General features: G+C 44.2%; 1 protein-coding gene across 2 annotated transcripts in view; it reads right to left on the bottom strand.

The window, feature by feature from the left end:
* Positions 1–670: 670 nt before the first annotated feature.
* Positions 671–24,700, bottom strand: part of GALNT16 (polypeptide N-acetylgalactosaminyltransferase 16) — a 72,979-nt gene continuing 48,949 nt past the window's right edge. Inside the window, exons 7-15 of one of the 2 annotated variants that reach the window (XM_071744468.1) lie at positions 22,866–22,953; positions 21,988–22,072; positions 20,848–20,951; positions 16,446–16,572; positions 15,327–15,419; positions 13,268–13,351; positions 12,714–12,855; positions 11,244–11,360; positions 671–4,462 (exon numbers count right to left, since the gene is read on the bottom strand). In XM_071744468.1, coding sequence (XP_071600569.1) covers positions 4,325–4,462; positions 11,244–11,360; positions 12,714–12,855; positions 13,268–13,351; positions 15,327–15,419; positions 16,446–16,572; positions 20,848–20,951; positions 21,988–22,072; positions 22,866–22,953 — 978 coding nt within the window. In that variant the 3' untranslated portion in view covers positions 671–4,324. Of the gene's footprint in view, positions 4,463–10,661; positions 10,787–11,243; positions 11,361–12,713; positions 12,856–13,267; positions 13,352–15,326; positions 15,420–16,445; positions 16,573–20,847; positions 20,952–21,987; positions 22,073–22,865; positions 22,954–24,700 lie in introns of those variants that run through there. The other variant, XM_071744469.1, reaches the window with a different exon arrangement.

Raw genomic sequence — 24,700 nt, 5'->3', positions numbered from 1 at the left:
AAAGCAGCTCAGGAAAGCACTGACTCCCCTCATACCAGCTAATTTCCAGCATCCCTTCTCTCTCCTTTCCAGAAGCTCTGGCACAACTGCTTTCTGTAGAGGCAGACCCAGGTGATCCCAGTTTGAAAAAAACCTCTGTGAGTGAATGAGCAGACAGTTAAGCCCTGATTTTAAACTCAAACTCATCAGCTCCAAATTTACATTCCTAGTTAAGCTTTATTTAAAATAAATAAGTAGCCCTCAAGCTAGAAACAGAAGAAAGACCTTTGGAAGGCTCAGGAAAGAACAGTCAGGCTGAAAGCCTGAAGAAAAGATCAAGGAGGGAGTTACAGGAAGAAATAATTCCCCCCCCCCCTCAGCTATTTCTCTCAGTGTGTAAAAGTCAGTCTACTAATTGCTCCTAACTTTGGAGAGAAAGGATACCTCCCTGTCTAGCCACCTTGGGAGGACTTCTTCAGTCATTTTCTACTGATAGGCCAGGGCATCCTAGAAACCTCTGCTGACTTCTTCAGTATCCCCCTAGAAGCAACACAGGAACCCATGCAAAAAACTGGGGAACCTACATGTTGGGGAACAAAGCCAGTGAGGGACAGAGGCAGGGACCAGGCAAGAAAGGATGGAGGCTCTTTTCTGATAGGAAGCAAGGGGAAATAAGAACAGGCTGAATCACTTGTTTCAAAGTTGGTTTTATTCCAGGCATTAAACAGATTCCGGCACATGCTTTCTTCAAGAAAAGGGAAAACAGTTCTCAGCTCCACATAAATTACATCTGGCAAAGTGCAACTTACAAGTGAGTGGGGAAAATAAACCTTTTGAAATTGATTTCTCTGCAACAGTAGTTTCAGCTCCTCTTAAATAAACCCCCACTGGTTCACAGCACATGAAATTACACTGGATGTTCTGATACAATAACAGCTTTCTTAAAAAGTACTAGCAATGCAAATATTCTGTCTTGACAGTCTAGGGGGCTGTTTAAAGTAAACAGAAAAAGAGAAGCTGCTTGTTCTGACTGCTAAAGAAAAAATCCCTGGACCAAATTTGCGGGCTCAGTCAGTTTGGTTTCAAAAACCTGACCAAACCTTTTCCAGAACATGGCACTGTATGGACCTTGGGGAAAAAAAAAAACAAAAAACACAGATAACATGGTTCTTCCCTTCTTTCAGGGCAAGGGGAACAGAAAAAATTTTGGACAAAATTTTGTTTATTCTGAGGAGAAGTTCAGTTTGCCCACACTTGAAAGCAGTCTTTTGTAATGTACCTCCTTTTCAGCAATTCCTAAAATCCATTGGAAACTAAAGGCTTCCAGAAGATGATGCTGGGGGGCAGGTCTGCATTGGTGAAGGAATGGTGCTTCCTACAGGAAGGTGCTGTGAGCAGTGCTTTAGCTGACAGTGGGGAGGTGACCTCAGGAGAACATGTCTAAAACAAGGTGGAATCAGGGCTCCAGTAGCCCCCTATCTTCAGGGGCAATTTAAGTTATTGACATCTAGCATATCCCCACCTTTCCCCTTTTCTCCCCCAGGCTGGGGCACTTGAAGAAGGAGAATGTCCAGCCTTCAGCTGCCCCAGCTGGATGCCAATTCACACTCTGCCATGTGGTGAGCAGTAGGAAGAGAGGCACAAATCAACACAGCCCATCCAGGTACCTCTGCTCTGGGGGCACTCAGTAATCCCCAACACTAGAGCCAAGCACAAAGTCAAGGGCAGTGGTCAATGTGCTGACAAGAGCCCTTTGAAGCAGAGCTGGCCCAAGGCTTGGAGACTGGATGCAGGGCATGGCTCCTGTGGTCTGCAGCAGCCAGAATTGTTTGTAGGGGAGCTGGGTCCTCATCCCAGCACAGTTACAAAGAAGGAAATGCAAGAAAGCTGTGCACACACAGTGGGAGCAAGAAGGAAGGGAGCAGTACCTGGTGGAGGAGTGAACATGCTGCTAGCTGCAACCTTTAAGCTGCTGGATAGTGACATGGAGGAAGCTCAGATGGTCCACAAAGGGTACATTCTGATAAAAATACATAATCCATTAGTACTTTGTTGTATACACAGCATATGTACAGTACCACCTCAGTGGCCTTTCATCTGTCTTTGCATCAATTTTTTCAAGCCAGGTATGTGATAGTTGACTGTTCCTGCCTCCTACAGCCCAATGATGCTGTTCTGGAAGTAGCATCTCCTGCATATTCTTGATTAAAAAGACAATTACTAGTAGAATGGCATCTCACCCCTGTAACAGGTCTGTCCTCTTTTGCCTGTCCTCTTTTCTAAGCTGTTTTCTTTCCTAGTGTTTTTCCTGGTTCAGGCCCAAAGCACGTCTACAGTGAGAAAAAGAAATCTCTGTGAATTCAGTAACCTCATTGCCACACAGAAGAGCAGCTGCACCATGCTGTAAGCTTGGGAGCAAAAGCAACTGCCTCCTGAATTTTCACAGTGCAGTCAGGTCATTCATCTGGTTAACCAGTGTTGAGATGGTGAGCTGATGTCAATGTGAAGGAGGAAACATGGGAAGAGCTCCTGCCACCTGGCTGATATATTTTAAAAAAATAAAAAATGGAAAACAGAAAACAAATTGTCCCAGTTCTCACAAAAGCACTTCCGAGCACATGCAACACATGAAGAACAGTATCTGTTCTTTTGTCAACTGTTTGGGCTATAACCAAGGTATGAGAAAAAATTAATAAAGTAAAGAAGCATCATCAAAAGCAGCCAGCTGTTTAGAATCCAAATTAACATCCTGCTGCTTTTACAACAGATCAGAAAGGATCCAGACAAGCAATTGCCTACTGAAGGTGGCCCTACCATATGGCTCCTCTGCCAGGCTCTTGGAGAGGACTGGTTAACAAAATCTAGATTCAAGAGGCAAATTTAACACAACTAGTAAGAAAAGGCTTTTATAAATTATGAATTTGAATAGATAAGCTTCCCCTGACAAGCCTGAAAACCCACACTCAGCTACAGTTGGCTTGTAACTGGGAGGAGGACTGGGATGCTTGCTACAGACACCGGTTGTCTTCAACTATTTCCAGAACACAAAGGAGAGAGATCTCTGGGCAGGCCTGAACAGGGGCAGTTTCTGCTTCACCAGCTGACCTCCCCAGGGTGCCCACTGGGAGGAGAGCTGAGCATTGAGTGGAGCAGCACCAGACCTTTTTGTCTCCTCTTTCTGAGAGACAGAGGGGGGAAAAGCAACCAGGCAGAGGGACTGGGTGGCTTGTCATGCTGGGCTGTGTTCATAAAGGCCATGCAGAGTCAGCAAGAGGGTTCTGCTCCTGCCCAGCCAGCAGCAGGTCACCCAGGGGCTGTCCTCTTCTGGCCCTCACAGTGGTGACCTGGGTGGGCTCCTGCAAGAAGACTGAGTCAAGGGCAGTGGCACCATCAGTGTGTGCTGCCCACACAGCTCTGTGCATCACCTGTGGTGTGGGGTGCAGCGGGCAGTGAGTAGAGCACCAGGAAGAGTAGCCAGAGAACAGTTCCAGCTTCCATGGCATCCCAAAGTGCTCACTCCTGTCTCTGACCAGCTCTGCAGGAGTGTGGTACCCTGCACCCAGGCCCAGCTGGGGTGCCTACAGTAACTGGATCCCTCAAAGGAGGCAGGGCTTGCCTTCCATCCATAAAAAACTGGAAGCAAGAGCTCAATAGGGGATAGTCCTCCAAACAATCCCTGATTATGCTGCTAAAACAGATTGTCCCTTCCCAGCTCTCTTATCAGCACTGTGCCCCATTTCCTACCTCAGGCCATTTGGCTGTAGGGCAGCTACTGCGGGCAGAGCAAGGAATGGGCTCACCACAGAGAGGTTACAAACCTGCCTCCTGGGGTCTGACAGTTCCTTCCCTATCCCTCCACTTATCGTAATCATGACTTTTCCTGGGCAGTCCTCTTTGAGAGACACACATGCATAAATGATGCATGATGTTAGAGCAAAAAGCCAGGGAGGCTTGGGTAAGCATCCTTTAAACTGTCAGACAGAAGGTAGCAGATTGAATGCAGAGAAAGGAATGGATGAGGACAGCTGCAAGGTAGTTCTGGTCCCTCTGAGTGCTGGACTGGGTCCTCCTTCCTCTTCTGGATGCTGCTGTGCACAGACATCAGCTACAAAGGAGAACTTAAGACAACAGATGGGAACACTCCAGCAACTCCCATCCCTCTCGCACCTCCAGCTTCTTCTCTGAAAAGCTCATAAACGTCGACTGCTCAGCTGAAATAGTGGCTTGCTGATGGGCACAATGAAAACACTTAGGATCAGATGTACAAAACCATTCCTCCCTTTCCAGTCCCCCTCTGTTCCCAAAGTCTCATGCACAAAGAAACAAGGAGATCTCTGTGCTACCATCATGTTGCTTGTAGCAGCTCCCACTGTTGGCCAGCTATGTCTGCTTGGCAAGGGTTGGTCATCACTCTCCCAGTCTGGTTTTCCAGGCAGAGACCACTGACAAAGTGTTGAATGAAACTGCCTTTCATCTTCCACTTCTGTGAGAAGAAAGAGAAGAAACATGTGGTTACTTCCATTTCACCAGGGAACTGTGCCTCCAAGCTGGAGGAAAAAGGTTGGCATAAACCTCAAGTAAACACCAACAACTGGGGAGACTGAAAACCTGGGTATGGGCAGCACTGGTTTCCTGTGCTAACACCACCTAGATTTTTAGTTTAGCTGAATTACAGAGCTAGTTATTCAGAAGCATCTAGAAGGCAAACATTTTCAAAAGCATATTATATTCACAATTTCCCTGCTGTGCTTTGTCCTGCATCTCTAAGCATCCTCATACCTGTCAAAACCGGAAACCCTTCTATGGTTTCTTTCTAATGCATAGAAAGCAAAATACTGAAAGTTGTCCCAACATGGAAAGTAAATCATCCACAGAAAGCAAAAATCACACTTCTTGCTCCTTGACTGGACTGATCTCCTGAACTCTCTTCTCATCAAATTAAAGGTTTTTATCAAGCACTACATTGAAAGCTCTAGATAGGTCTGTATTCTTCTCAGCTGTCTCTTCTTCATAATCTTATCTGCCTGCCAATATTTCAGTTTACAAGTGTCCATTAGGCAGCTTTTTTGTATATATTGTTCTGCTTTCTGCAGTGCTGTTCTTTAGGTGTGCTCCCTCCAGAGCCTGTCCACAATGTCCCACATGCAACCCTTTCCTGAAGGTCCACTTTGGTTGTGCTGCTCTTCAGGAAACAAGATGTATGTCCTAAACCTTGAACTGCAAATTCTGCTGTGAAAGGGCTGTACCTTCCCTGCCTGCCGGAAAGAACTGGGTCCATTTTGACTGACAGTGAAGAGAAAAAAATGTAAAAATGAGTCTGTGGACTTGGGATCTCCCAGGTTCAGGCTGAGCTATTTCCCTCCAGCTGGGCACAGCTGAGACAGCAGGTTACTGGATTGAGTGCTCCAGGCTCTGGGGATTTTCCCATCACTCTTTTCAGTTACAATTAGGGTTTGCAATCAGTCAGTCAGTAAACAGATTAGGAATACTTCAAGGGTGTTTTGGGTAACCCATGAAACTGATGAAGAAAAAGAAACATCTTGACAGCACTGATGGACCCCAAGGCTGTTGCAGAAATTACATGCAAAGGAAATTTTAAAATTCCTGCAATAACCAGACAATGTCAAAAACTACCAACATTTTAATTCTTGAGCAGCCCAGCAAACAGATTGCCACATGCTGTGTGGCTTAAGACACTCAGTTATGTTCATGTATTGCTGGCAGCTCTCATCCAAATGTGTGCTGGTTATGTTTCCTGGAGGGCAGGGCAATTACAAAGCTGCTCTTGCATCACATGTTCCTTCAAGTCTAGAGATAGGGCAGGATCACTTTGCCAGCACAACTAGCCCTGACTGACAGAATAACACTAAAGGAGAGCCCTTTGTGCAGCAGGAAGAAGTTGGCTTTAATAGGCAAGGGGGCAGAGGAATGTAGTGATGCTGGAGAGGAAGATACAGTGCAGTGTGTGCACTGCAGTGCCCTCACCAGCTCCTACAACCCAGTGCCTACACAGGTCCCAGAGCCATCTGGCTCTCATCTGGCAGAAGTCTCCCTGCAAACAGATGAGGAAGAATTAATACCATAAAGGTGCAGCTGTAACCAAGGACCGGCAAGCAGGAGGTTTTCTCCCCTAGAAAGCAGAACACTGTGCCCAGCTGGTGTGATCTCTGCACACTGGCCTCCCACAGCTGTTTGAAGGGCCACAGACACCTCAGCCAAGCACATCTTGAAATCCCCAAAGCACACCTGCTGTGTGAAGGACAACGCTTCCTTGCCCCCCACCCTCCTCCTGCCTCTCTCTACCTGTGATTTTCCAGCCTCCTCCTTTGCCTTCCTCCTTGCATGTGCTGGAGAATGCCTGAGAGCCACCTCTGACACCTGAATAGCCTGCAGTAAAGGAGTGTCTCATGCTGTCATGAGATTTGAGGACAAGGGCAATTACCAAAGGCAGAGTTTTTCTTCTCCCTGCTCCAGCAATTCGGGAGACAACTGGCACCACTGAGAGGCTTGTTCATGTTATTTCTCCAGATCAGAGAGCCACTGCTGTGTCATCTGCCCATTCTGAGCAGATAACCCCTATGATGTCTGTAAGGGAGAGTCTACAGCAACAGACAGGATAGGACACCAGCAAACACTCACCAGAGCACATTTTGTGTTGCTTATAAACTGCACCAAACCGATCAGCTTCTCAGTGAATCACATCACCTGAAAGCCCAGTGTTTCGAGCCATCCCGGCTCCCTATGTTCAACAGAAAGTGGAGCAAGGACAGCAGAAGGGGAGGAGAAATGCTGAAAATGTGGCAGAGTTGAATAGAAGGCTCAGCTGGTGCCATGTAGGGAGCTATTATAAAGCATACTGACAGTAAAAGCCAAAGTAGGGCTCCTGATCTCACATAGAAGTTGTATTTTCAGAATTATGGATTTCATCCTTTCTGGCCAGACACTGTGCTTTGCTGCATCTGAGACCAACTGCCCTGTCTTCACTTGAATCTTCACAAGATTCCCCTGGCCTGCCAGACCACAGGATTACCAAGGACAGCCCAGCACCTAACCCTGTAGGAACACATCATATCTCACTCTTGAGGAGGAGGGCAAGAGAAATGGATGGAAACAGAAGATAGGATGCTTGTCTCCAGCCAGAAGCCACCTCAAAGCTGGGAAACTTAGTCAAAAATAGCCACCTGGTAACACACTTATGGAGAGGTCCAAGTACAAGCACCTTCTGGAAGGGCTCAGCATTCTTCACACACCACAAGAGAAACCTGGACAACTAACTTTTAAATGACAGTGATGATACCCATTTTTAGGAAGAACAAACAAACAGAGCAGACACCTTCTGCATACACAGCTAAACATTACAGGGAGTCCTCTCCTCTCTTACACCCAGACATTATGACTGGCCTGTACGTGGAAGGAAAACTTTTGGAAGAAATAGGCTCTGTGCAATCTGAACAGTTTGGCTTGAAAAGCTTCCTTGGTCTCCCTTTCTTGTGCAGATTGAGATAATACAGTTTACTGGTCACAGCAGGTTTGGAGTGGAGATGGAGAAATAAGAACCCATATTTTCTTTGAAACACTGAGTCTTGATTCTCTTTTCTAATGTCAATCAAAATTTTCCCAGCTCTTTTGTAAAGCTCTCTCTCCATCTTTATCATTGTAAAGTACTCTGATGTGGCTGGATAGAAGCACTCCATCTGAGTAAGAGAAAAGTCAGAAACAGTCTTCTACCCCAATACCTAGAAGAGCTGCAAGCTATTTACACCACTGTCATTTTTCAGGGTAATCGAAAGTCAGGTGCTTCCAGAACAGTCAGGTTTTTCACTCCTTCTCTTTTCTGACAGTTACATAAAATTGCATTTGTCTTCACTTTGAGTGATATAATACACTGAGAAGCAAGGTGAGAAACATTTCCCAGTCACGTTGAAATGCACACAGGACTTCAAATACTGTTTGTCTCATAAGAAATGTTTGTCCTCATTTTCAGGCTAGGGTCACATTCCTTTAGAACATTTTAATCAAATATAGCTGTTTAATAGGATTTCTCAGCATGGTTCTTGTTCTGTTGGGAAATATTGAGCCAGTGTTTCTCATTTTCATTCTCTTGTTTCAGTGTCTGACTCTGACTTTGCCTTCTATTTGTCCCTACTATAATACAAATTATAACACCACTCCCACCATCAGTCAAAGCTAAAGCTAAAGGCAATAATTTATTGTGCATTCAAATAAAAATTGTCATTCTTCAAATAACATTATGGATAACATCCATCTGGTTAGAAAACTAGTTCTGATTATGCAGAATCATCAGTCTTGGCTGGTCTTCTGCTGGCAGTGCTTGGCTGTCGCTGTTGAATGATCAATTATGATCACAGTGCCAAAGAGATTTTGTTCCTGGTTCCTTTCAAACCAAGGGAGAATAATCTGACAGAACCAAATACCATCTAAATTTTGTCCATTTTTTCATATCTTCCTACTTGCAAAGTTCTAGACTTATTCTGAAGTAACACTCTAGATACATCTCATAATACTGTAAAGCCTCTGCTAGAGTACTACATCTGTCAGAGGGACTGTTGCTAGCTCTCAAAAATAACAACAAAATTATCTGCCTGTGGACACATTTACTGCACAACAGCTTTGTAGCACAGGCACAGATTCAGTATGTCTGAAAGCAGAAATCAACTTTAGGAGCTGCTGTACGGATCTAACCAAACTGCTCTGACAATGACATTAAAAAAAATTAAACCATCACATGGCCCCCATCTTTGGTCAGAAATTTTGCTTTTGCATCACTCAGACATAGACACAAAGTCTAGATCCAGAAAAGCCCAAGCATCTTCCATCACAGACCTCTGATGACAGTGACATCAGAGGTGCTCAAAGCTGAGCTTTCATCATGCCACCACCCCCTTCTACAATCCTGAACGTGTGATGCACGAGAGGCCCACTTGGACTGAGGAGTGGCTACATTAGTGTGTGGTTTGAGAGCAGTGCTATCCCCCCATCACTCACACCCTGGGCTCTGAGCACCCACAGGAAGAGAGGCAAGTTGTGGGGCACCTGAGGGAGTTTGTTCCTGCCAGCTCTGCTCTTTCATTTTGCACTTTTAAGTTTCTACAGCAGTGGTCAGCTCCTTGAAACTCATCCTCCCAAATATTAGAAGCTGGGCTTGGGTGACATCCTAGGCAGGGGGTTCTGAAATCTGCTAACCCAGGAAGAACAAGGCTCCCTTCTCTGTCTAATTTGTGTCGAATTTGGGTTGATGACCCCTACAGAAGCTGTTAACTTCAGTTTCCACACTAGCTAGAACCTGGCAGAGAAAAACTCAGTTCTTAAACAGACAATATCACATTAGATGTAGGTGGCCCATCTAGAAAAAAGGGGGAGAAGAGAGTATGGGATAGTTTGCAAAAATGACTGACATCAAGCTAATTAAAATCCTGAGAGAGTTGGACCCAACTGTGCAAGGAAGGAAGGAAGGAAGGAAGGAACCATAATATTCCTCAAAAACACTGAGAACTGGCTTTATAAGTAGAAAGCTGAAATGGGAGTTTGGGTCTTCCAAATCCCTCAACATTTCAGAGGATTTCAACCCAAATTAGACTAAAAATGCAAATCACTCACCTCATCCCTTCAGCTGCATAGCAGTTTGAAATGGCAGCTGTGGCTCAGATCAGTCTCCAGTTATTTGAAATGCTTAAACAAAACCCTTGCTTAGAGCCAGTTGGCCAAATCATCTGCTAGGTCAAATCCCTGACTTAAGCACAGTTTGCTCACATAGGGTAATGGAAAACAACAGCTCACATCCTTAAGTGTATGTGCATGTCTTTATAATGAGCCTGTTTATAATCAACACATCAAGGCTCAAGAAATCCTATTCCAGCAGCAGAATGAGCCTGTCTGTGTTAATGTTTATTAACCTCTGCACTGGCTAATAGGGCTTACACTCCACCCCCCTTCAAGGAACCCTTGTGCTTCCATGACAGGGGAGGCAGGGAAAGACAGCTGATTTTGGCAGCTGCAAGAGTTCTCTTTGCTGCCAGGGAGGAAAATGCTACAAGGCACCAAAGGGGAAGTGACCTAATTACATAGTAAGGGGCTGAGGGATTACCACCAAGAAAAAGGAGCAGCCAAGCACAGCTCACCTGCAATAACCTTGCAAGATTAATCTGAACTCAGAGTTTTCCCAGTGTATTCACAGTGACAACTCTTCAAGACATTTCTGCATTAACCAGCCATCCAGAAGAAAGCCTACACAGGCTTTTCATAAGTGGGCAAAACTGGATTTCAGTGCTTTCTTTCAGGAAGAACTAAACTTGGAGATTCTGTATAGCATTAAAACATACTGACAAACAAAGGTGCTGCTGAGGACTGGTAGCATGCTGAGCTGTTTCACGTGTCAGAAGACACTAAGCCAGCATAGCCTTAGATGACAGAAAATGTCATCTGTCTGGGTAGAGGGAAGAACAAAAACTAGAGATGAAACAAGCTCAGTGCACTGTCTTCAAGTGCTGCACTTCCACCTGCTGTGTTCTGCACAGATCTGATAAAAAGGAAAACCAAGTCCCTGTGGGGGCACCCTGGTCATTGTAGAGGTCAACTCTTACTTTCTGCTGTAAGGCAAGATGACTTATATTTCCTGACAGATCAAGGAATCAGCATCTTAGAAACAGCATTTTGTTGGGAATACCACATTTTATTTGGAACGCTGCTTCTGTGTATTTTCCCTCAGGGAGCAGTTTGGGTGGAGTATACAGAGCTTCATGTCAGCTGGTATTTCTCAAATGAGTTGCACACACTCACTTGTAAAGGTCTGTTCACATGTCCAAAGACAGCACAAAGAACACAGTTCTCTCACTTCTGAATAAGTATACAAATGATAGCACACACCACCCTTCTCTTGGGTATCTCAAAGCACTGGCTGCTTACCTACCCCTCTCTGATACTGTGCTCCATCTCTGCACCAATCTAGCTGAACATAAATGTTTCCAAGGAGTGAGGCTGGGGGGCTACTGAGCTGGAGATAACCATGCTGCAGAGGGCCCAGGCAGAGCAGACACCCTACAGAGTAGTGTGGCCTGTGCCCCCTGCTTTGGTTGCAGGCAATCTCATACATCCCAGTTTATGAAACACACCAGAGAGTGAGATGCAGAAGGTGGAGGGGACTTCTATACACTTTAGTAGTCCTAGGATTGCTCCTGCAGGCTGCACTGATGTGGGAACACTGGTATGTGGCAATGGAAGGACTGAAAACAGGTGCAGTTACTTACCTGTCTGCCATCTTTTTGATTGCAGGCTTCCAGGGTGATTTGAGAGCCAGTAGAGAAGGAGGTAATGGAAAGACAATTGTCCTGCTGCCTAATTAGAGGGTCACTGAATACCCATTCCTTTGGCATAAGAAAAAAGGTTACATTAGAATCATAATGGTGATCGGGTAAGGCAGAGTTTTTTTCTATCAGGTATTTAAAAAACTTGCATCCTTTGTTCAATTCTTACCAAAGGCTCCCTGGGAAGACTGTGTCAGCACCTGATCAGAAGTCTATGTTCAAGCCTGGTACATCATGACTATTTCAAAGCCTGCAGCTGGCTCCCCATACCATCTGAGCTGTCTTTTTTAACCTTGGATCCCACACAACTCCCTGCTCTGAAGCTTTACAGATTAGGCCTACAAAGCAGGGAGGAGCCTGACCCTTGATTTATGAGACATACAACTGCTTCTGCATTTTTTTTATATAGCAGACATGTTCTGTAACAGGTATCTGGGACCTATTGACTGTCAAGTGAATTAAAACATGTGCAAGCATATCCATGGGCTAACACACACCACCAGCATACATCAAGCACAAGGAACTTCATTTTTTCTTCCTCTCACTAGATGGATACCCAACCCCATCAACTATTATTACTGTACTTTTGGCAAGGAAAAAATACAAAGTGCAGTAAGTTTCAGAGATTTCAAATAGTAATGACATGGAACAATGAGTCAGATTAAATGGCATGTTGAATGCTGGCTGCAAACTGATTTCCAACAGCTAACAGATGTGACTGTGTATTTTCTGGCATAAGATACCCTACTGTGACCCTTAACTTTCTCAAGCTGCTTCCCTACTGCTTTTGGTCACCAAAAGAAGATGCTGAGTGCAGATCCTCAGCTGGTATAAACCAGCACAGCTTCACTGCAGTTAGGAGAGCTGCACCTGGGGCTTTGGCAATTTAAACTCTATTTGGGCTTTATACTGAAATGCAGCTGTAAATCAGCACAACTCCAGCCATCTGCAGCTAGAGCTGAACGGGCAGATCAAGGAACATTTTTAATCCTGGGAAAAGCTCTTACCCACGTGCCAGGTTACTAGCCAAGCACGCCCCAGGACCAGTTCTTATGGGTTGGATGATGCAGCAGAACACACCCCAGCAATGGGCTGAGTGGGAACAGCTCCATAACTCAAACCCTGGTTGCACTCCCTACTCCACAGACTAATCACACCCCTCAGCACTCAAGAACTACCTTTTGCCTTTTCACTGATGAAAATCTTCCTGCTCTATGCCTGTCTGCTGAGTCTGTTCAGCCAACAGAGCTCTAAAAGATGGGCACAGCTTACTTTTCTGCTTTCTATTTACATCATCAACAGGGCCAAACTCTTCATTCACCTCTGTACAAGCTCACCAGAGATGCCCTTCCACTCACAGGTAATAAAAAGGGCAGAAGCAGGAGCAAAGCACCAAACTGAAGTCTGCCTTACCTGAATGACAGGTGGATTGTTCACTGTTCCTTTACAGATTCCCATGCCAACCAATATATTCCCTGTGGTATCCTGTGCCTGAGACTCCAGGCAGTTTCCTCCTTGTCTAATTATTCCTGGAATCAGCTCCTTTTCAGGAATCCTTGAAGTAAAATGATGGTTGCATGTCACTTCATGCAAAGAAATGTCTGAAGCACACAGGTGTTCAGAAGGGTATAATTGGCCCCTTATTGAAACATAGTCGTCTTTATTTGACAGAAAATGAACAATATCATGCTAGCTATCCACTGGGAATGCCTGGAGACAGGCAAAAGTCGATGGAGAACTTGGTCAGAGGCCTGGTACCCTTTTATTTCAGAGGGCACAAGGTGCTTTAGGTGCACCCAAGCAGTTCAATGCTCTGTCTGTTCTAAGAACACTGCCAGTAAAAAGTCCTATCCACACTGATTTATCCTGCTTCTGCCTCACCCTTTTCCAGAGACTTCTCCCCAGTGCTAGCACATATCCACTCTCTCATTGGTAGCAATACAGAAAAGATCTGAGAACAGACTCACTTGAGCTCAGGGTAGACGTTCTCCAGATACCACTGGAAGGATTTACAGTTCAGTTTGCGTCGCTGCTCCACTCGGTCTGCAACACTGGAAACACAGGCAGGTTGTTGAGGACAAGGTAGTGAACAGGAGGGAGGGGAATAATGAAGATAAGCCAGGAGTTTGAGGGAGACTATATGATTTTTCCCTCTACTCATTCTTCCACCCAGTTGTTGCTGGGTTCAGAATGCTACCAGTGACCTATGGTGAAAAGGAGAGAGGCAAGAATATAGGAAAAGGCAGACATAAAGACCTTCAGAGATCAATTCTTGCACTTCCTTTGGCTCAGAATTATGGCAGAGCCCAGGTTTTACAGTGTTAAATCATACATTGTTGAAAAACTACTGTAGGACCATGAAAGTGTTTCTGCTTCTTTATGCCTTTGTAGAGGCACACCAGGAAACCTGTAGAACCATCAGGTCCTGAAAAGGCCTACAAAGTGTTGGTGCTGTTATATACAAATGGCTAATTGGTGTGTGCTAGAGCTGGAGAAACATGGCAGCAGCTCTAGGCTCAGACCTAAAGGGTATAATTGTTTGTTCTTAGGCAGTTTTGGGAAAGGGGAGGAGTAAAAGGAGAAACTAACTCAGCATCCTGGAATCTGGCTGCTATGCCAGTCCTCCCACCAATGATTTGTCTTTAGCTGGCTGAAGAAGACAATGTCCCTCAAGAAGTCCTGCTGAGCAGTGACATTAGGGACTCTCCTTGTCAAGCTACACCTCTACATTTTTCTGTTGGAAAGGACTTTCAGCTGTCCCTATGCTCCTTGCCATCCTCGGCCCACAGAAGCCACTGGACTGCCCATACCTCAGGAGAACATACCTAGAACCTACATTCACATCAAAATTGTGGGGATGGAAGGTTTATTTTATTCCCAGTTGACAGTGATGGTGTCAGAGGCATTTGCATTCTAAAATCTAAATTTAATGGAGGTCCATAGGGCCATTACAGCCAAGAAATTTCCTGAAAACAAGTCCTATAGCTCTGGTCTGGCTCTTACTCAATCAATGTTGCCAATAAAGCCACTAGGAGGTCTATGTGAACAAGAGCTTGTGGTCCTAGGGCCAATTAGTAATATATCCACGTCCAGTATGCAATAGTCCAGTTTCCTTCACAAGGTTACTTGCTATTTGGCCCCAGCCCAGCTGCTGCAGTCAGCTCAAAGACAGATAAATTAGGTAGGCAGAGCTATTTGTACAAAAATATGTAATGCATCCTGATAACAAAGCACAATCTACTACAGAAAAGTGTGTGAGGGTCAGACCAAACCTGCTTGTCATCAAATAATAAAGAGATGCATCATTACCCAGTTCATGCTGCTACACATCTGAGATACAACCACATTTGCAAGGTCCTTAAGCTGATACAACAGGCACTTGTTCACAGGCAGACATAAACCACAGATATAAACCACTCCTGGGAGTTTTTACATTTATTTGGGAGTTCTAGGCTTTTGTTAGCAGAGAGACCAAACCTCATCCCAGGATTTGGTGTCCCTCACTGATTTTTGGGTAACAAAGAATTCATAAGCCCATCACAGTGAATCCTGCATGGCCTGGAGACATCTTTAACAAAGATGCTGTAAGGAGCACAGTTCTGCACAGAAGTGGGCTCAGTAGGTGCTGTAGCTGAGTTACAACACAATTATGTTTCTAAATAAGATGTCTCACCATTGGGGTTGGTAACTTTGGATTAAGCTCTAGTAAGAGCATAGTACACATTTACAGAGCAGCTGCATGCTGTCATAGAAAATATTTTTATTTATACACTTGAACTGTCTGTCCCTTTAATTTCAATGCAGATTGCCCTTGGCCTTCTGCTACCTATGATTTATGCAGGGCTATTGGGGAAAAAGGAAAGTGAATTAGAAGCAAACCTTGTTAGCCAGACACCCAAGCTGGCAAGGCAGCCATTCAGAGCATCTCTCCTTTTCTAATCTTAGCCCCAGGGAAGATCCAAAAACAATTTCATGCAAGCAAGGGGCTAACCAGAGCCCTCCTATTGCAGTGTGGGGGTAGCTTACCTTCCGAATGACTTTCCAATGGCAGACGGCCGAGCCTCGTAGTAGTACTGCTTGTATTCATCCATCCACACTTCTGCCGTGCGCTTGGTGTTCCTGCAGGGGGGGTGAGGAGATGCTTTGCTGAGCGCTGCTGGAGAATCTGCCCTTCCAGCAAGCAGTGCTGGGCGAGCAGACCTAGGGCCAGCTGCCGGAGGGAGTAAGGGGCAGTCCCAAAATAAAAACCACAGCGAGCAGTACAGACGGATGTAGATTGAATGCGTTAAGTCTACAAAACGTTGCAAGGGTGTTTCAGTTCAGAAGTTAAATTTTTAACAGCCACAGTTTACCATGCTCCCTTTGCAGAGAAACCTGGGCTCTCTCTCACTATCACCCTGCTTTACAGTATCCCTTTAGCCAGATTAGAATAACACCACAGAATAATTCAGCTTGGAAAGCACCTCTCGGTATCACCTGATCCAGCCTTCTGCCCAAAGCAGACTGGCTTCAGGTTAGGCTATATTGTTCAGGGTCTTGTTGGTCAAGTTTTGAAATCTCTGAGGACGGAGGTTTCACCAACTCTCTGAGGTCCAGTGCCAGTGCTTAATCCTCTCATTGTGAAGGACTTTTTTCTCATCTTTTTTCTGTTTCCATCTGTCCTGCAGTGGAAGATGTCCTTAGGGCCTTTCTCAGAGCACATACAGCTCAGTAGGATCTCTGGGCTCAAAAGCAACTCAGAGATAACACAGATGACTCCAGACTGCTGAGACACAGGAATACATTACAGGGCAATATCCCCAAATGGCCAGGGTCTCTCTCTGGGGTACTGCTCCCCCCTCCATTGCAGACTGAAGAAGAACAAGATACACTAATACAAACAAGAGAAGAGAACAGATTTTGGAGGTACTGCTCCCCCCTCCATTGCAGACTGAGGAAAACCAAGATGCACTAATACAAACAAGATAGAGGAACAGATTTTGTTCACAGAAAACCGCAACTCATCCTTCCCTTGGGAACAGCTGCTCAGCCACAAGCTGTTCTCCTCTGTCATCAGGCAGAAAAACAACAAAGAATTCAGGCTTATTTAGACAAGGCCCAACACCAAGGTGACCTGGCTGCTGCCAGGAACTTCCCAACACCTACTTGATGTAAGTCAGTGCATTGCCCTCAGGGAAGTCATAGGGATGGCGCTTCCTGAACACATGTCCCACTCGGCTGCAGGGAACGATCTCCAAGCTGCCACCACACATCCACACCCGGAAAGAGAGCTCTGGAAGAGACCCCAGGAGTTACACAGCTGCAGGGAGATCAGCAGCATCTCCAAGAAGGGCAACTTCGTCCCTGCCCCTCTGCTCCAGATGTAGTGTCTGCAACAGCAAAGCCAGGAAAAGCAATGCCATGGTGACAGTGGAAAAACTGTCCCCTCTTTGTTAAAAAGGAGGCAATTATTATGGCTCAGAGACTTCCTAGCCTTCTCCTTTCTTAGGTCCCCTGAGCATTTCAGTGAGATGCCTTTCCCTTTGATCAGGCCCTTCTGGTTACTGTAAGGCCTCCACGATAGCATTTGGCAACAAATTGAGATCATCCCCACACCGAACTTATTTTGGACCTCTATAACTCTCCAGCCCTGCACATGGATGGAAAAAAAAAAATCACTAAGTAAAGAAAATCACGTGAGGAAGAAAGGGAGGAGAGGAAGAAAGTTTAGGAGACAAGGAGAAAGAGGAATACAAGATGAGGGCATAGGAAATGAGTCAATGTTTACAGCAGAGTCCTCTCCCTCATACCTCCATGTTATCCATCCTACAGTATCTTGTTCTTATTCTGTTTAGCTCTGTTAATAAAAAATAAAATTAAAAAAGAATAATAAAAAAAAGGTGGACAAATGGGTTTACCATTTGTCACCAGTTGCCTCTGCTGAGGTGTGCTTCTGAGTGCAGACATCACTCTAATAGCATGACTATAAAAATATGGAGTGATCCCTGTTACTTGAAGAAATCCAGCTGGTCCTGAAGCTAAATTCAACATTTTATTAAAGGATTAGAAGAACATGAGAATAAATGCCTGTACATCAAAGCTCCATCACAGAAGAGATGTGACCTTGCTCGAGCTTACGGGTCTGTCCTTGCAAGTTTAATCACTGACACACCAGAGGGGTTTTTCACTTATATTTCATGTGGCAGTGAGAAGGAAGAAGGAAAATGAAAATTAGCTGGGTATTGGGGCAGCCCTTATAAAAAGGGCTTCATATAGTGTAGACTGATTACTTCAAAAACTTTACTCAGTTGGATCTCTGTCCAGTAATCCCTGAATTATTAAGTCCTAATGTGTAGAAATTAAAATAAATTATGTATCCAGATCTAATGGCTGTTTCAAAGCATGCACACACACTCTCATCTTCCTAATTTTCATCTTTCTCCATCGTTTTCCTCTCTAGCTCCTGGGAAAAAAGCTGTTTATACAGTGCTTTGGGAGGTGGGGTGGTAGGAATGTGAAGATGGTGTATTTAACCTAGCTTCTAGGTGAAAAAACATTTTACTAGACTGCACTTTGTGCCATTTCTTAGTAGTTCTTGTCTCTCCTTGACTCCTTCCTAGAGCTCATTATTTTCAGTCTCTTTTTAACAGGGAGTTCCAATTTTGAAGAGAGGAAGGGCTTTAAAAGAAACAAACAATAAAAAGGCTAAGAAATACATTTATGTCTGGTGGTGTGTCCAGCTGGCATTTGCTCTCATGGAATGAGTTTCACTCAACTCTATTACAAAATCAAAACTCTCAGTTTAGCAGATGTAACTTAAAGTCCATTTCCCAAGCAAGGATTCCTCTTGACATTGGTGTATTAGGCATAGAGACCAACTGTATGTCAGGGTTGGAAATGACAGAATTCTTTTTAAAAAGGGTGAAAGAACACAGACTTTGGGCATAGAGAGAAAATGGAGATCAAACATAGCTTATTAAGGATTTTCATCCTTCCTCTGATGGAAATCACAGAACCTTTTGATGTATATTTACTAGGATGTGACCCAGTTCATATGGGTTTTAAATGACTTAACCACTGTGGCTTTTTTCCATCAGAGTTAAAAAAACAAAGAGGTTATCAGCTCACATCCAGCTGGAAGGATATTTAGGCAGCTGGTAATTGCTGTCTGATCATTGCTGGGTACCTGCTGTGCACAGAGCTTGTCCAGCTCTTTGCTCTTCTCATGCATTCTCTTATCATGTTTCCTCATAGGAGAAGTTGCAGATAAGTAGTTTATTTAAAAGGGTCTTCATGGGTAGAGAATGGCCTAGCTCACCCACACAATTAGTCAGAACCACTCTCCCATCTCACCTACAAAGGGTGACTTTATCCCAACAGTGCCTTTCCACTCAAAACTGTAGCTTGTATTAAAAGAAGTGTTTCAGAACATTATCAACATTTTTCCCTGATGACAAAATCTAATTTTCAATCAAGTATGGAAAAAAAAAAATTAAGGGGATAAATCAACCATTCTGAATACTTCAAGGAAAATTAGTATTTTTTGTGGTCAGATACAAGCTAGTTTCTAACACTCTGCCATGCAACAGCAACAAGCTTGTAGAAACCACTGGTTAATTTCTTGCCTCACATCATTATGCTGAAAAGCTGAAGAGTTAGCTTTAAAAAAGAAAAGTAGCCTGTTAGGTTTTTAAAATACCTTTCACTTGCCATCATCACAGTGGTGATGTAGCTCAGGGACAGGACTCATTAAACAACATTGTGCATTTAGCTTTGCCCTCTTAAGTGAAAAAAGTGGAGGTGTAGGATAAAAGAGAAGTGATGAGAGACAACAAATTTACAGGGAAACCAAACAAGGCAAAGCTGGCAAGCCCTTTACATGTAGCCCAGTCCCACAGTGCCTGACCTGACCACTGCCAGGCTTTACAAGAGCACGTTGAAGGAAAATGAAGCAATTCTGTGGAGGTTTTGATCAGCTCTGTGTGCAAGAAGGGCTGTGAGTCTGTAGGTAATTTGCTGCCACGTATAGCAGAGAGCTCTGCTTAACATAAAGCTACTGACACCAAACAACAACACTGGGCTCCCAGGTGGGCAGAAGACAACCATAAGCCTAAAGAAATATTCCTTCTCCATCTTTGGGGTTTAGAGTTTTTACACTCAGAGTGGAAGCTCAGAGGCTGGGAGGATGGTCAAGTGGCTCGTTCTGCAGCTGGAGCAGGGCTAGTGACAGGAAGGAGCTGAGTTTAGCTATGCAAAGTAGTCTGAAGGACACAGGAGATGAGATCTTCATTCCTCAGTAAAAGCTGCCAGTTGTTTCTGCCTACAGTGCTACTAGCACTGCTGAGAGATAGTAATGCAAACCTCATTTACAATTTCTTTTCAATATAATGAATATCAGAAAAACGAATCATGACCTCAGAAAACAGAGAACACAAGCACTCATCATTAGAGTCTTAGATTTTAAAAACTGGTATCTTGATATTCTGTTATTGGCCAAAAATACTGCCTCGCTTCAGAGAGCATTTCAGAAAGAGGCAGTCCTTCCAGCTGTGTTCAGAGAAACAGAAGTTTCTTCTTCCTATTTCTCTCCTTCTAATTGGTCCTCCAGATACTAAAAAACACAATATAAATTCTTCTTTAAAGAGATTTATTTAGAAATCTGTGACATTTATGGAAACTGTAGAAACAGGGTAATTTTTTTTGCAGTGTTAGCTACAGAAAGGTCTATGTAATTTGACTGCAAAACAGAGTAAGGCTTTTATCTCTTCAGCTCCAGCTGCATCATTTCTAAATGAATGCTCCAAATACTCGAGGTCACTATGAACCTCTTCTCAACACTCTCCTTCCTTTCTTGGAAGGAAATGCCACTAACATTTGGTGGCATTGCAGCATCCCTTCACATGGAACAAAGAGGAATGTCTGGAATACCTGTGCCACCGCTAAGTGCAAGGAGATGGGTTTCAGCACTATGTAAGATAACAGCACTTGAGTGGACAGACTACCATGGGCCTCTGAATTCCTCAGATATTTGTGATACCCTTGTCTTCTAAATGTTTGGATTCTGAATCTATTTGTACACAAATTCCACTTACCAAGAAGGTTGTTTTATTAGGAAAAATATCCTTCTGATATATCAAGCTGGGGAAGCAAATCAGATTTATCTGGGAAAGAGGAACAGTTATGAGGAGAGAGCATAGGAGTGACTGTCCTTCAGAGCTGGGGCAGCACAGACTGTCATGTAAAGGACTGGAGGGGTACTCTCCAAGAACAAGCACCAATTTAAACATCAGGAGGTTCCTCTTTCTTACTTTTACTGTGGAAGCACCTGCACAATAGGGCAGATGTCTGTAAGAGTGTGATAGCCCAGACTGCAAAAAAACCTCCAGTTACTTTGCATGAAGCTGACAGAATTACAATTCTGACCTAGGTGGGGACTACCTGACCATGTCCCTACCCTTACATGTGACATGCAGGTCAGGTCTCTCAAAAGGTGAATTCTGGTAGGCAATGAAGGTTGGGAAGTGGTTCTATGGTAGTGTCTCATTCCCCTGAAACATCCTAAACTTACCAAAATTTTCACCTCCCCAGATGTCCATTTGAGTATCATATTTTCCCAGGTGGTTAAACCAGGATTTGTTGATCACAAAGATGCCTCCTGCTATGACAGGGGTTCTGGAAAAGAAAACACAAAACCACACAAAATAATCAGATGTACATGTAGCACTGCCACCTTCATTTTAGAGAGGAGATAATTTGTCCAGGCTTGGCAAATTGTATCACATTTAAAAGACAAAAATAGTAGAAGTGCTACATTTACCTGCAGCAGCCTTATGAGATCCCCCTCACGAGATCACCCTCCTGCCTTTGCTAGATGGTCCTGCAAGCATTACATGTGCAATTCTGTGGCTGCTGCATTTATACAAATATACACAGCATGAAGGAATGACAGGGACACTGTCTGATGACTGTTCACAGAGTCATAGCATGAGTGACTGAGCTGCATGTCCTGCTCTGCTGTTAGCAGGCTGGTTGCTTCTGGAGGACAAAACAGAGGCTCACAAACTACACAGAAGAATTGAATGACACTTCTATGCTACAAACAGGGAGCTGTCTGCCTATGGAGAAAAACACCATGACTTTTTATATCAGGATTTATCCCATCCTACACTCCTCAGAGCTATGCACACAGTAGCAAGGCTGGCAATAACTGTTCTAGCCAATTGAGTCTGTTTCATCCATGGACATGCACATTTAGGAGGGAAGGATAATTCTGTTCCCAAATTACTAGGCAAGATTCAGTTCCCAAATCTGCTGGGTGACACTGTTTAGCTGCTTCATTCCTTAATTTTTCACCTGGAAGATAGAGGCAAATAAAAAAAACCCAAAGGGATTTCTGAGGCATTCAGAGTGTTGAGTGAGACCACCAAAAAAAAAAAAAATAGAGAGAGAGAAGAGGTGGCTTGTAGAGGTGGCATGTCTACAAGCCTATGATAGTATATAATTGCTATAGTTACAATATTTGGGGAGTAAAACTGTCAGAATTAGGGTATAGGCCTCAATGCATTCAGAAAAGAATATGAAGAGCTTGTAATCACCAAGCGAGCAACTGGCATTTCATCCTCAGCAAGGCAGTCCCTGTGCACTCCTTGACACACAGGTGTCCAAAAGCCATTTGGAGAACTGTGCACAGTCCATCAGAGACAGCTACCTTATAGACTGAGTTGGGTCTGTTCTGGACATCTTCTGCTCTATAGGAATCTGCTCCCACTTAAAGTGAAGGCTCCAGTCAAATCCTGAGAAGGGAAAAAACCCACAACAAACAGGTTTTGTTATTGTTTTTCTACAAGCTTCAGTGATTGTCTCCACCTTTCACATTACAGGCTATCCCTACTTTCCTCCCCTGACTTCCCTCATGGCCTACCCAGCATGGCAAGAATCTATCCTAATGTAGCTAAGAATTCACCAGCTTTTTTTTGGCATCCTCATCCCTCAGCATTATAGATCTCTGCTCAGTTACACTCCCTGTCTTTATGACAGTGTTGTCAGTGCAGTGTGTAATTGTGGCTGGGTAGTCTTACACTTCCCTTGCCACAGAGCAAGTACCCTTTGTCAGACAAGCTGTGCAGCAGTGAACCCCGGCCAGAGAATGGGGAGAACAGCACTAAGCACTGTGGGTGACCATGGGAACAGCTACAGGGTGGTTCAGCTGCTAGGAGAGAGGTGAAAATGCTTTTCAGAAGATGCCAGGAGACGGTCTGAAAGATAGAAGTGGCAACTGGAAATGCCTGTCAGACTCCAGTGTACATGTAAGTGTAGTGAGGGCATGGTGATATATATGTTTAATCAGTTAACTAATCCCTGAAATTGAAAAATGTTGTGACAGTGATGCAACCTCAAGAAAGAAACTCTAGTTCTGTTTTGCTTTTAACTCTGCACAAGTTCTCACTTTGAAAGTTTCAGGAAAGGGGATGGGAAACCCATCAGAAAACATCATCAATCTGGTTTCTTAGAAAGTAGAAGAGAACATCAACTATTTTTCATGCTCCATCCCTCAGCCATTTGCCACAAGCCATTTGTTATACCCACCTCCCCTCAGATCTGCTGAAGCTGCCAGGTAGGCAAAATTATCCAGGCTGATAACATCAATGATTGGACTCACCACTCGAGTATAATCCTGAGGGAGAGAAAGTGGAAAAAAATAATTCAGGCTATTCTTGGATGTCTGGCAAAGCTTCCAGAGATCAGAAAACATAAAGCTGCATATGTAAATCTTTGCCTGGCTTCTTCAGTACAGTTCTAGTAGCTGAGCAAGGGATCTGTGGCCACTACAGCCAGACATGGACGTGATGGGTATGAGCCAGCAGCACACCATCAGTGTGGGGAATGGAGCCCAGGACCCCAACACCCAGGACTGATGCTGAGGAATGGCTCTTTATTTCCTGACCAAGTCATAGGGCATAAATCACTGTCCCAAAGCTTTTGTGCTTGATTTTGGTATCTACTGGCAGCATACCTTCTGCTCAGTCATCCTTGAATTAACTCATAATCATCAGCCTAGAAATTATCAACCCAGATCCTAACAAGTATAACGATAAGCTCTTCCTAACAAGTATTATGAATCAAGACCCCACATTTAAGAGTCATAGTGCAAAATGAAAAAAAAACATAATAATATAATAGTAAGGTATTGAGGATAGTTTGTTGGCATTAAGTGTCAGAGCTCTTTAAAGTTTTCCTTTGCAGTTCTTTCATTAAGTAGAAGCTGAGATCATAGCACCTTTTTTCATGAAGCAGAGCATTAAAGACAGCCTTGTGATAGCTGAAATATACAATGAAGCAGAGAGCTGGCAACGCCAGACAAGTGTCAGCCTCCATGCCATTCCCATCAAACCTTCGTTTTGTGCATTGGAATTGTTCCTCTTGTTGTTGTGCACTTGTTCAGATGGCACATCCTAGGTGAGAGCTATTTTTGTTTATTCCCCTCCTTGCTACAATTAGTGCACTGAGAGCATGTCTGCCTGGCCTGAGTACCTCCAACACCAATGGCAGCCTGAGCCAAGCATCTGATGAGAGGGATAAGTAGGGCAAGTCTGAAATCTGAACTAAGATGCACATTAGAAATATAGGAAGTAAGTCAGAAATAGGTTGGTTTGAAACCTGCTCACTAAAAAATACCGGAGTCAGCACTGCAGCTATTGCAACTTTGATCCTTCCCTGAAGAAATTAGTGAGGTCCTTTTTGCTTAGGGACTCCTGTGCTGCTGCTGCAGCAAAAAGAGCAGTAAAGAGCAGTAGGAAAGTAAACATTTATAGGCTTCTGAGATGGAGGATTTATTGAGCAAGAATAAAAAGCAGAAGCTTCTAAATCATCAGTCCTAAAATTTTACCTTTTTCTGCTCCTTCATATTAAGCCAAGAAGAAACAAATACAAGGCAGAGACTCCACCCTGTCTCCCAGGGCCCATTACTGCATGGAATTCTTTCAGAGGAGAGGATCAAACCCTTCCACTTGAAACCATGGCTGTGGCTTCTCCCATCACTTCTCCCTGGTTTGCCCTTACAGCAGAACCATATGACTCCCCCCCCTAGACATACAGTGGACTCAGCTGCTAATATTCCTGTCTCATTTTCACTCTTACAGCCTCACATTAATCCTTTCCAAAATGAAGCAGTAAAGGGACATCCCTGAGCTCACAGGCAGCATCCCTGTGCTAGGGAAGTGGCTTGCACACAGGTGGTGTGTGTTGGCAGCTCAGTGGGAGCATTAAAGTAAGGAAAGTTTTGTCAGTGACAAAAGGAAGAAGATAGGGTCAAGCAGCAAGAGGGGAGATGGCAGCCATGGAAAAGTTGCACAGTGTGTGCTGTATCTTATGTACAGGTGGGACTAGGAAGCACAGCACCCACAGGTGACCTGAGGTATAAT

The sequence above is a fragment of the Heliangelus exortis genome, chromosome 5 (genome assembly GCF_036169615.1).
Source record: "Heliangelus exortis chromosome 5, bHelExo1.hap1, whole genome shotgun sequence".
Classification (NCBI taxonomy): domain Eukaryota; kingdom Metazoa; phylum Chordata; class Aves; order Apodiformes; family Trochilidae; genus Heliangelus; species Heliangelus exortis.
This window is presented reverse-complemented; position numbering and strand designations above follow the sequence as displayed.